The 13,987-nt window shown below is 34.8% G+C and overlaps 1 protein-coding gene across 10 annotated transcripts in view; it reads right to left on the minus strand.

The window, feature by feature from the left end:
• Positions 1–6,632: 6,632 nt before the first annotated feature.
• The window catches only part of ANO5 (anoctamin 5), a 71,782-nt gene continuing 64,427 nt past the window's right edge, over positions 6,633–13,987 (minus strand). For all 10 annotated transcript variants that reach the window (XM_087951102.1, XM_087951101.1, XM_087951098.1 and 7 more), the window contains 2 exons: positions 13,232–13,337; positions 6,633–9,973 (listed from right to left, as the gene is read on the minus strand). In XM_087951102.1, coding sequence (XP_087807228.1) covers positions 9,743–9,973; positions 13,232–13,337 — 337 coding nt within the window. In that variant the 3' untranslated portion in view covers positions 6,633–9,742. The remainder of the gene's footprint in view (positions 9,974–13,231; positions 13,338–13,987) is intronic.

Consider the following 13,987-nt stretch of genomic DNA (forward strand, 5'->3'; position numbering starts at 1 on the left):
GTTCCGCTCAGTCACTCATTATTGCTATACTTGCATCCATCCAACTTGCTGTTGATTGTCTGTTTTCTTTCCACCTTTTCAAGCATTATAGACTTCTCAAGAGGCTTGTAGAGTTAGACTGGATGGATTTCAATTTGTGACACCCAAGCTGTGGACAACTTCCTTGAAACATCTCTCTCTTACACACACACACACACACACTTACATAAATACATACAATCTTGTAAATTCTTACCCTTTTTGACTTGTAGCCTCTGTCCAGAAGATTATTAGAGATACCTCAATTATCATCATTAATCTCTCTTGAGGAGAGGATACAAACATCTCCTTGCTTAAAGATGCCTTTATTGGATCTCTCAGTTATGGGCAACTATAGATTATAAGCCATTGTTCAATCTTCTGTAATTATTGTATATTCAGAAATCTTTAGCTAAAACATTTAACCAGACGCATTTATCACCTATGAAGTATGCTGTCAGGCTTCTCTTGAGACATTCTTGGACATACATACATACATACATACATGCATGCATGTATGTATGTATGTATGTATGTATATGTGTATATGTTAAATTATCTTTAAATCTTTTATCTAGGGCTATATTTTTCATTCTTACAAAACAAAGTCACTACAGATTAAAACAGTCTAATGTAGCAAAAAAAATAAATCTGCCATACCTTCTGCTATCCATGACCTTGTGATGTTCCTACCTATCTTCCTTAACCCCCACTCTACTCTTACATTTCACTCGCTCTTCTCAGGCCATGGTGCACATGTCCAGTCACATTGCCTCACCCCCAATAATACCCTGACAAGCACTCTCCTCCCCCTTCCCTGCTCCACAAGTGATCCAACTCCACACCCATCCAAGTACTTGGTGGTGTCAAATCAAAGCCAGAGGGGTAAGGAGAAAAAAAAAAATATAATTGTTAATGTTACACTAATTTGAATTAGACTAGCAAAAAAGCATCTTATACTAAAATGAACTTTTTCTACATCTTCTCCCAGGTGTTTTTATTCAGCACTTATTCAAAACATTGTTTTCCCTCATGAAGACACTTCTAAGAAGATGACATGTTGCAAGATAAACATTTGTCATTTCTGAACTGCACATAATATACATGTTGAGATTATTTAACAATAAAAAACCCAGCACTATATGCATCTCTGGAAAAAAAATAACTTTGTTCCTTCATTTTAGTTTGGACACCAAGATTAGTATCTGGGAGAACTCTTTCAGGCATCGTTTGTCAGAATTCCATTTATCTTCTTCCCACCAACCAAAATGACATCCATATGTGGAGAGCAGATTCACATTTTATGCAGCAGTTCTGTCTACTGCAACTATGTACTGCAGATACATAACGCACAGAATTTCTAAACACCCAGTGGATACGTGCAGAGCTGGAGGGAAGTTGCTTAGCTTACTCAGAGCTGCTTGCAGTTAAAGAAGCCACGTCACCTTAAAAAGACAAGTCCACAATAACACTGCAGAAAACTCTCACCTCTCTGTGGTCGATAATGCTAAAAGCAGAGGTAGATAGATGTCTCTTCCTTCTCTCCATTATTGCCATCATTCATTGTAGATGAAGCTGGATGAGAAACTAGACAGCAATAGGTAGATTTGATAGAATCATTGGATAGATCCGAGGATCAAGAACAACTTACGAGGGAATGGGTAAGAAATAAATAGGATTGGACTTCCGGGTTGAGCCTCCTCACTGATGGACCGTAGATCACGACTCTCTGCGGCTATGGTCCGTGCTCTTTCGTTGGAGAGCCCCGATCATCACGATTAGGGGCTGAAGCTGCCTTGGAGGGGTGGTGGAGTAAGGGGAAGCTGCAAGCCAGGTTGAGGGGAGCTGCATCTCCTCTCCTGGGCTTGGTCTTTTTCCCTGCAAAGATGACTGCAGCGGTGGTTTAAAATGGCCACCCTGAAGAGGAGGACTCAGCTGGACTAAGATTTGTGCAGGAGGGAAGAAAGAGGTGGATAACATCTGAACCGGGACAACTGGGTGATACAACTAAACAAAAGTACCCCGGGATTAAGGTAACATGGAATTTTTAAGAAAAGAAAAGTGAGCAGCGAAATTACAAAGGGACAGGAAAAAAAATAAGAAAATATTTTTGACAACTAAGTGGGGCTTCAAACCGGGAAAGGAAGAAGCCGGAACTAAAGATTTAACTAAATTGGACTAAAATATTTTGGCAATAAACAGGCATAAAACAAAGCTGGACTTAAGATTGTCAAAAAATAATAATAATAAAGTTTACAAATTGGAGACTGGACTGTGCTGGAATATTGAGGTTCGAAAAACCCTAAATAAAAAAATAGGGGGGAAAGGTGAAGACTTTGTACAATGGAGAGTGCCACCTTCTGACAAAAACTTGAGCTCAGACAAAAGGGAAAGCATCCTGTTTCTGAATGAACTTGTGTGGATATAACGTTAAAGAAATATTGAAACAAAGTAAGAATCTTAGAAAGTGAAAGCAGAACCAGAATAAAGAAAAAAGCAAGGAAAGACTGACTGTGGGATTGATTGATGTTTTTGGTATAGACCCTGGGCTGGAATAACTGAGAACTTTAGAAAATCGAAAGAAGAAAGAAGGAAAGTAAAAGTGTTTTTTGTGGACTTTAATGATCATAAAATACAAGAGTGTGTAATGATGATATCTCTTCGGGAATTAAAAATGGAACTTAAAAATATGAGAGAATTACTACAGGAAAGAGGCAAATCACTTTGTTCTGTGTTAGAAAAAATGGAAATGGCGATTGAAGAACAAGAAGAGCTTCAGAGGAGGAGGAGTCGACTCAAGGAGAACACATCTTAAATAGACAATTAACACAAAGAACGCTACAAAGACGTGGGGAAAGAAGGAAGGTTAAAAAGTTGAGATTTAAGAAGGCAATCAAAAGGGGGAATACCTGTGAAGTTGGGAAAGGCAGAAAGACCCAGCAGAAAAGGGGAAAGGAAGATATTAAGAAAGAGAGGGATATAAACTGGAATGAGAAAAGATATGGGGAAAAGAGGGGGAGAAGCAGGTGTATGATATAAAGAAATACGGAAATAGTAAAATGTTGAAAAGAAATTGTTTTTTTTAGAGATAATGGTTGATGAATTAAAAAGGGGATTCTGCAGGGTGACAAGGAGTAATAAGAATATTTCTGCAATTAAAAATATTTAGAAAATCGGGTAATATAGATACTGATAACTCTTATTAAAAATTAAGGGGGGGAATATGCTGCGGAATCCAAATGAAAAGATGTAATGATTATTATTGTAACTTCTTAAAAATAATGGTTTATTGGGAATCAAAATGAGGGAATAAAGGTATATTTTAACCATTGAGGTGTCACACTCAAAGCAGTAAAAGGGGGGAAACCTATACTTGGTTTTTTTTTCCTTTAGTGTTGAAACTTGTATTAATCTAGAATTTATAAAAAGAATGTGTAATGGAAAGGGAATATGACAGACTAAAGAACCAACTGAATTAATAAGTTAATATAGACTATTAAAAGCAAGGAGAGACATTGGTAACATTTTTTTATCATCATTATCATCATCATTATTATTATTATGCAAACACATATTGTTTATCTTTATTTTTAAAATAAATATTAAAGGATTATACTTGAAATAATTGAAATGAAACAAAAAGATGTTTCGATTGAGATTAATGAAAGAGGCTAGAATTAATGTGTTTATTTCTCTCCTTACTGAAAATTTGGAATGGAAAAGGTAATAATAGAATTAAGTATGCATATATGAATGTATAATTGCTGTCATATTTGTATGTAAAAGTGATGACCCGGAAATATGTTGTCCACTAAAAAGAGATTTTTGTTTTTATGTGAAAAACTGTTAAAATTTGTTTTTGTTTTTTTTAAAAAAAGAAATAAATAGGATTGTAATTCTGTGGCATTGCTTCTTCCATTGTCACAGATCCAGAATTTGGGATTTAAGGCAGAAATAGAATGAAGAAATAACACAGCCCTAAAACATATATTGTAAGAATCCTATTACTTTTATAAGTAGACAATAAAGAACACTATCCAGAAATAGCTTCTACAATGTGAACAGAATCACTTCTGTACCATGTAAAATTTCACTACTTTGCTGCAAGTTAGATTTGTAGTTCTCATTAACCACAATATATCTAATTTATTTCCCTAATTGGGGGGGATCATTAGGTTAATTTGTCTAATACTAATTCATTAACTCCTAAAGTGTATCAACTTCACCTACATGTCTTGCATATTTCTTTGGAGAATTTCATTAACATACATTACTGTGCAGTACTATAAAATCCTTTATGTATTTTGCATTTTTTCTGGTATTTTTTGAATCATGGAATCTTAATATGTCTTATTATATTAAGTCAGTATTCATAGGAATCTGATATCATTCCCCATGTAGTTATTTGAACATATCTATTATTCCTGAAACAAATTAGCACTGAGCAAATCTTTCAATAGATGCTTTGTTCATGCTCTTTTATGTTCTAAAAGTTCTTTTGAAGGATTTGCACAACTTTTATCCACATATAATCTAGCAGATTAAAATATTATTGGTGTTTCCTAAGGTATTCCTTAACTATGCCTAGCAACTGCCCTTCTAATTATGTTAAAATTATGCTTTGTATTAGAAATACTATAAACAGAAAAGTGTTATCAGTCAGATAAATAGAGCACAGTATCTTCCCTCTGTAATTGGCAGAGAAACAAAGGAAATACCATTTTAGCTATTTTCCTTCATTATTCTCTTGGGCATGGATTGATTTTCTCTGTTTTATAATGAAAGAACCAAGAGAACAGCATTCAGAGTAATGCAAGTGTAGATTAATATCGTCTTGAGTACTTATTGCCCTGACCAACAGCTATCAGACCAATGGTCTGGTGATATAGCTAGTTGAGATATTTTAGATCATTTTTCCTTTAATTCCAGTCATCATGAAAGCTCACTGCTTTTTCAAGGATGGGCAGAAATGCCTCACAACTAGGAATAGGGAAAAGGATTACTGAATCATAGGCAGGAGTCCATCAAAAGTTGGGATGATAGCTGCAACCACATGTATTACACACATTGAGTTGGGCAGGGCTCTGGACAATGGCAGCTGCCATCTTGATGTTTACCTCCCCTGCAAGGGCCCTGATCTTAGTTATCTCTAGTTCTTCATTACCTAGAAGGATCATCGTAAGGACGCTTTTGCAAAGATTAACATTTAAAATACACCTACCTATTTAGAACATGACTGCAGTGCACAACATTCAGCTCTGAGTACCGTGCTAAAGCCCTTTCTAAAGTTGCCGCAGAGCTATAATAGCAAAAACTATAGATTTAGTTTCTCACTGTCACAGAATAAGCTGAACTTATTTGCCATTGGGGGAAATGGCAAATCCTCCCTACCCCCCAAAAAAACTTACCGATAACTGAATTACATTTTGAATCCATTGTTAGCAAGAAATTCCACAGGCTGTATTGCAGATCTTATCATGATAACAACTTACGTATATATTAGATGATTTATATGAAAGCAATCTCTTCAGCTAAAAAGCAAATATATCTGGAATCTATATATCATGTCCTGTATATTATTTATTCAAGGAAAGGAACATACCACATTAATATGAAATATGTGGTAGTATCTTTAACTTTACGTGGATTTTACCTGAAATTTACCCACACTTAAGAATTGTGAAATGTAGCATTTTTCTGAGAAATAGCAATTGTTTTAAGAGATACATGGATTTACAAAAGATGTATGTGTATTATTTATGACTGGGTCAAGATTAGGTCCAACATACACTAAAGAATATCCATATGTATTCTGCTTAAATGTGGCATGAGCTCAATGCAGTTTGGATAGGATATCAAATCTAAGCCACAAAAAACCTGACTGATCATTAGTGGACAGCAAAAGCAGTACTTGAAAGTTAACTTTGCAGAACAAAATTGAGATATTTTCAACCTATCATAAAATAGTATTTGCACAGTATGGTGTATGAGCCATGGGACAGTATGCATTAACAACAAACACAAGATGGAGGTAGGAAATTTGTCTACCACAATCTATACTAAAATTGTGTTAGTAGATGATAAAAAATATTTAACTGGTAATAAGACACTGACAAAAGTGTACTATGAATGCATGTTTAAGGCTACATAAATATGGATGACACTAGAAGGAAGCAGAAAGATATAAGCAAGTTGAATTCTGGTGCTAAGATAATCCAATCAATTGAATTTTTACAACCTGGCTCTGGCTCTGGTAGCCCTAAAATTGGCACCTTACTCTTTTCATTCTTTTAATTTTTGGAAAATTCATGCTTCTCATTGAATCAGCATATAGCTGACTTCTGTAGTCCAGAATTCTGGAAGAGATGCCTCTAGTTGCAATTCCATACACACAAGAAAGCGACTGTCGGTGAACATAACGGGACTTATTATAGACAATAATGTATAGATTCAAGGAATAAAGTCATAGCACTTATGTACAAATTAAAAACCAATTACTTTTTTTTCCCAAATGAGCCAAGGAAATAATTGTTCAAAAATATGGTGCACTATATAGATACTGCTCTGGCTTTGGTACACACTTATGACTCAAACAGCAACAGCAAGCCATGCAATAAACATTTTAAGAATAAATTTATTTTAAACATTGTTTACCCATTCCCCTGCTTTCAGTGACCCTGGACAGAGAAACAATAAGAGTCTGCTTCTATGAAAATGATCTGAACTTGTGAAATAACAACATATGGTGGAATATGACACAACCACATACTATTTCATTCTTCCTCTTTGCATCTCATTCCTTTAAAAAAACCTCAGTGTAATACAAAATGTTTAGAATGACACATTAAAAAGTCAAACAAATCCTACAAACGTTTCACACCTGAAATACAAAGAGAGTTTTTAATAATTCATGAAACCAGGATAGTGTTAAATGTACTGTTTGCTCCATAAAGTATTATGACAAGGATTTAGATATGGCATTGATACAAATAGTGCATATTGTCCATTTTGTTTTATAAGAACTTTTATAAAGAAAGAAGCAGTGATGTTCAGTTATAAAGTGGGTAAGTTCATGGCTACATATATAGACATTTGGTGATTGCAATGCATTCTTTGGCAAACTGAAATTCACATTATGTATTTTTATCTTAGCCATGCATATATATTTTTTGCATTAAAATGGTATTCTTTAGCACATTAAACTAATCATAAATAGTAACAAAAACAAGGCTGTTTAAGGATGATAAAAATTTGATTCAAAATCTGTGAAAGATGGTAAGGTTAGTTCTCGGTACAATTCAAAAGACAATAATTATTGTCACACTATTTTCCCAAACATACATCCAACACCATAAGTTATGCACTGATTCAATGACCTATGCATAAATAAGATACTGGATGAGAGGATGATGATTACTGACATCCAATCTTAGGCAACTGGTTATCCTGAACAAACAAGTTATAGCATAAGCCAAAGATTTTATGTATTTGCATATGAAAAAAGATGGAAGAGTCTGCAATATATTGATACCAATTTTGAAATCTGTTTTGAAATCCAAATATTTTGCTCTGAGGCTATGTTAATATTATTCGAAACCTATAAAATGATTCGATTCAGAAAAACTTGAGTGAAGAAAATTAAATGACATCCAGTATCATTGTGCATAGTCATTTTTGGATTTTGTACAGTTTATGCAGCACTGTATGCATAAAACTGGGAATAATGTTACGTTTATTAATCAAAAATAACGTTTTCATTGATTAAACATTTTCCATTTAGTATTTTGAAGGTATATTTTACTATCAGAAATAGAAATTCTGATTCACATGCGGACTGTCATTTCCAATATTTAACAGCTGATTAATACAAATACTTCATCATGATGAAATATGATGTCCAACATGCTTCATTTTGACTGACAAATCCAGTAATGTTTATACACCTTGATTACAATTCAATTGCATTATAAAGAATTAACTCAACTGGAAGTTTGCAAAACTTGCTCCTGTCTGGATAAGTTACTGATTGACATGATTGAATATAAAAGCTGTTAACCAAGTGATACCTGTGAACTGATTTGTATATCACATTATGCTATATGATTAAGAGAACTAGCACTTTCACATCCATTCTTTGTTACTTAAGTGAAAATACACAAGGCACTGGCAATAATAGCAATAAGCAATGGCAGAATAGATTTGGCTATAAAATTGTAGTGAATTTACAAAAATAGTTGCAATTCTTTAAAAGTATATAACAAAACAAGGAAACCAAATGTAAAAGGCTTATAATTATTTTCACATACATAAGACACATAAAACTGATAAATAAGACAATAAATCTGCAAAGTTGTTTTAACATACCCTTCTAAGGAAACATTCCTTTACAATATTTAAACAATTATGATTTCTTAGAATTGGGACTCTGACTACAACAATGTGCATAATTTTTCATTCATTAATTACTAAGGATACATACTCTTTACAAAGAAACAGATCAACTTTTAAGGCAGAGTCACAAGAAATGGCTTTGCTGATAGCCCTTCTTTAGGTATCTAAAAATATGCTATTTTAATATTCAATTATGTTAAAATAGCATATTAGTGGACAAAAATCATATCAATTCAGTGGTTTGGGTTTTTATCAAATAATTTCCAACTAAATTTCACATTAATTTTAGTTTTAAGTTTTGATTTAGAAGGTAATCAAATTCTAATTGTACCCTACTGAAAAATAATCTATAATGTAATTATTTGAGCCTTTAAAAGCAGGCAAATAGATTGTCCACCTCAAAAAGGCATTTAAAGGTGCATAGTCGTGCAACAGAAATGTATTCATGATATGTGTAAGATTTTCCAAGTATTAAATGCTTCAATACTTAATGAAGACCAAAGCTTAAAAAGAACACAATAGCTCCTATGGGAAAGGAGAGAATTACAGAATAGTACTTCTTTAATACTGAGCAAGGCATCTGATTTTCTAACATTATGTTTAATCTACCTCTTGGAAGAAACTTTCCCAAAAAGCTTCTCTAATATATATGTACTTGCTTTGCTAAATCGTCTCAATTCTCAAAGCTAATGGTTATTAATAGGCTGATTATGACTTTAAATTTAGGAAGAGGTATATTAAAATGAGTAAGGGCAACCATAATATGTGATGTTCTTTAAAATCCCAAGACATTGATAAAATAACACAATTTCCTTTCCATCTATAGCACCATGCAATAAGTGGAAGACCTCACATCAGACTCTTGGCCTTATCATCTGATTTATACATGCATTCATAAAAATCCGGGTTGGAAGAATTTTGTATCTTTCTTGGCAACTCTCCAAACCTAATGAGGGGAAGTCCTTTTCAGTCTTGGCAGTTTGATTGACTTTGAATTCCTGCTTACAGCACAGAAATCTGGGAACTATTCATCACAAAAACACTTAAGATAATAGTATTTCAAAGAAAGCATAATCACACAAAGACAAGGCAGTGGAAGAGAGAATGCCATGCCTTAAACTGAAGCCTTCAAAGTTAAAGAGCCCAAATAAAGGGGGGAAAGGATCTGTTGACTGCCCAACAGTCAAACCATATTGTCTCCTTCCTAAATATTTTTAGGAAGTAGATTGGTTACAAATACCAGAAAACTTTCAAGGCATACTATGGATAGAGCTCATTGGATATTCTGGACAACAAACTTTCACAGGCTGGGATTCCAGGCAAAGTGTCACTCTTAGAGTTCCATGGCTTCTGATAACTCCACTATTCCTTCACTAGCTAGAACTTCCTTTTCCATGCTGGCACAGGTCCTACTTTCACATAACTTCTGTTTCAATTTATTGAGTTCATACTCATGTAAGATTCTTTGTGTTAAGTACTTCTCACGTTTTATTTTGGCCTTCACCTCAGATGGGACATCTGGAATCATCCAGGCCACAAAAAATTTTACAATGAAAACAACATGCTGGAAGAGAACACAAAAGAGAAAAACACATAAAAAGAGGTTATGGAAACATGGCGTCACTTCTCCATCATTGTTTTGAATGTTTGCAATGTGCGCTTGGAAAAGTGAAGTTTAGCACCTCTCCAACATGAAACAAATATTCATGCTTTTGCCATTGCCAATTTTAATGCACCAATTTTAATGTACCAGTGAATTGGTAGAATGTGGTACAGTGATTTATAAAAGAAAAGTTCATACTGCCATTGCAATTTACCTTGAATCAGTAAAACTTAAATGGACTCTCTCATTTAAAAGCACTTCTTACAGAGATCTTCACTCACAAAATAGAAGATACAAGTTTCGAGGTCCAAGTTCAATGTAACAATAAAGTGCCATGTTACATATGCTAAGAGCAAATTTAGTTGTCTAAATACCAATCTTTATGTAGTAAAATAATCATGAATAAATGAAAAAAGATTGTGGAGAACCCATGAGCTTGCAGAACAATGCATCTGTAAGTGCATACATGGTAGCTGTTTATAGATTTACCTATGTTTCATATATTAATGGAGGACTCTAAAAGAGTTCACATGTTTGGTGACTTTAACATTTTGACCAACTGATGAGAGAAGTCAGAACAAAGGAGGCATAGAATTGTGGGTGCCAAAATGACATATACAGTGATGTCATCATGCAAATTCTGCCTTTATGTATTTGCATTCAAACATAATCATGCATATTTTGTTTCCTTTGTCCTTTTTCCTTATTGCCTCCACTAATGAAAAACACTATGATAGCCCATAAATTGCATGGTTAGATAGTTAGAAGCCTGTGCAAAAATAATCCAAATGTAACTTTTTGTCACAAGTTTCATTTCAAATACATTATCTACCAAGCGCCTGAAATATTTTGTAGTATGCATGTGTGTGTGTGTGTGTGCGCGCGCGCACATACAACATTTATACAGTATATATATTAGTATGTGTGTGGGTTTGTGCATACAACATTTTTTGGAAATGGTTTGCCATGCTGCTTCCTAAAGCTGAGATATAATGACTGGTCCAAAGTCATCTAGTTGACTTCCAGGACTAGAAATCTAGCTTCCCCATTATTAGTCTGGTACCTTAACCACTAAACCAAACTGTCTGTCTATTTATTTATTTAACTACTTTCTTACTATTCATACATATACACATGCAAGTTCTTGTTTGATTCATGCATCATTGATGCTGTACAAGTTGCACTAGTTACCAGTCAGCTTCTGGATGCAATTCAGGATGCTGGTAATCACCTATAAATCCCTTCATGGAGTAATGCCATGTTATTTAAGGGACCACCTAACTCCAGTTATTTCTTTCTATCTGGCATATCTGGGAAGCATGAGTGCATTCCAGGCCACCTCTGTTAAACATGATCATCTTGTGGGACCAAGAAATGTGCCCTTTTTGTTGCAGCCCCTCTGAAATAACACCCAACAACACTCTGGAACAACACCCAAATCCCACACCCAAGATATATATGGCTTGCCACTACGCAAGTGTTCTGAAACTCTCTTAAAATGTAGCTCTGTTCTCAAGAGGTTTTGTGATGCCTATTGAATTTTGTTTTTATATTTTATATAAGATGTTTTATTTAAGATGTTAGGAAGTCTTATTTCTTAAATTAAGTATTTTAAATATTGTTAAGCCACCAGGGTGTTTTTGGAGTTGGGAGGCTGCAAAATCCAGTACAGACCTAGCTTTTGTAGGTGCTTAGAAAGTAATAGTATATAATTTAGCAATAATTAGTAAGTGGTTAATAGTAATGAACAAGAAGTAAAAATGAAATATTACTTTTGTAATTTATTGACTTATAATTTCCAGGTTTTACAATCACCCATTCATAACTGGGCAGTTTTAAGTAACTGATTACTTCATAATTAAGGATCAAGTTGTACCAAGATTTCAATTCACATATTATCAAAATGCAGCCTTCCACTGATCTGGGCTTTATTGCAGAGTGACTACATCAGGGGTCTTCAAACTTGACAGCTTTAAGATTTGTGGACTTCAACTCCCAGAATTCCTCCTCCAGTCATGTTAGTTCAGGAATTCTGGGAGTTGAACTCCACAAGTCTTAAACTTGCCAAGTTTGAAGACCCTTGGGCTAGATGGAAGCCTTTCCTCAGTGAAAAACAGGTGAAAGCCCACTTAGAGTTTGTTCCTCACAGTCTGAGAGTCCTTCAGGTGCTTTTTCTGCAAACTCCTGGGCTTTCATGTATTTTGCACTGATGAGAGGCTTCCATATAGCCACTCTTCCATAAAGCCCAGATCAGTGGATGGTTGCAGTGATGGTTGTCCTTCTGGAATTCTGTCCCATCTTTGTACAAGTTCTCTAGACCTCAGTCAGACTGATCATTGGGTTCTGGGTCACTGCTCATACTAAGGCTCTTCTCCCCCAATTGCTCAGTTTGACCAGGTGACCAGCTCTTGGAAGAGTCCTGGTTGAGCCAAACTTCTTCCATTTGAGAATTATGGAGGCCACTGTGCTCTTAGAAACCTTCAACGCAGCAGAAATTTTTTTGTAGCCTTCTGCAGATCTGTGTCTTTCAATAATCTTATCTCTGAATTCTGCAGGCAATTCTTTTCACCTCATGGCTTTTGCTCTGCTACAGTACTCACTGTCAGCTGTGAGGCTTTCTATAGAGAGGTGTGTGCCTTTCCAAATCACATCCAGTCAATTTAATTTACCACAGGTCAACTCTATTCAAGGGGTAGAAACATGTCAATAACAATCAAGAGAAATGGAAGGCACCAGAGCTAATTTTCATGTGTTGTTTCAAAGGGTCTGAATACTTATGCCAATGCGATATTTCAGTTTTTTCTTTTTAATAAATTTGCAGACATTTCTAAAATTATGTTTTCACTTTGTCATTATGGAGTACTGAATGTAGATTAATGAGGAAAAAATGAATTTCAACAACTGTAGAATCAGGCTGCAGCATAACAAAATTGACAAAAGTGAAGGGGATCTGAATACTTTATGAATGCACTGTATATAACATACATACCTTTCACTATAATTCAGCATTGATACTCTAGCACAGGGATGTCAAACTCATGTTGTCACGGCTGCGTCACATGACATATCAGAACTTTTTTCCCCTTTGCTAAACCGGGCGTGGGAATGGCCACGTGATGCATCCAGCACGCGGATTGGAAGTTTGATAGCCCTGCTCTAGCATATTGATTTTAGGAGAGGAACAGAAGAACTTAATAATAATTATAAAAACCATTTTACCTCCATAATAATTATAAAAGCCATTTTTGCAGCCAGGATGTGCCAGAATTGCATTGTATGCATGTACTGCTTCTCATGGTCTGGTGGATATCGATAGTCCCTGTACCTGTTGAATATAAACATCTAAAGGTGAGCGGCTACCCTGAAACACAGAAGATTACAATGGTTGTGGCATTTACATTCACATAAAGCTGTCAGTTAGGAGGACTTTTGATCCCAATTTTATTGTTTTGTTTTTTCAGTACAAAATCTGACTCATGTTTCTCATTTGTTCAGGCATAGCAAAAGCCAAATGTGAAAATATATTTACAGGGGGAAAAAAACTACAGATATTAAAAGAGAGCATGGAAGAGTGAACTGGATAAAACAGTATGAAACATGGGGTGGCATAAACGAACAATAGAATACAAGATGAGTAGTAGTAGGCTCTACTGTACAAACTGAAAAGAAAAAAATTGCTAAAAGACAATCAAATGTATTGCACAGGACAAATGCATGACCAGGAAAGAAATAGAGATGGCGGTCATAGAAAGCTACACTCACAAACATGGCAACCCTTTCATGTTACACTAAAATCCATTGGGAAAAACCACGAAAAAAATCATATAATTACTGAAATGCTATCTTCTACCACACATAATGAGGCATCTGTTGGACAAGAATGCTGGAGAGAAAGGAAACTGAGACCACAAGGGAATATCTATGCTTAAAAATAGTACACCTATAAATTATCGTTGCTTAGACTCTGGAAAAATG

Source organism: Notechis scutatus, chromosome 1, assembly GCF_049901735.1.
Source record: "Notechis scutatus isolate UNSWTSFEM ecotype Mainland chromosome 1, rNotScu1.2, whole genome shotgun sequence".
In the NCBI taxonomy this organism is placed as follows: domain Eukaryota; kingdom Metazoa; phylum Chordata; class Lepidosauria; order Squamata; family Elapidae; genus Notechis; species Notechis scutatus.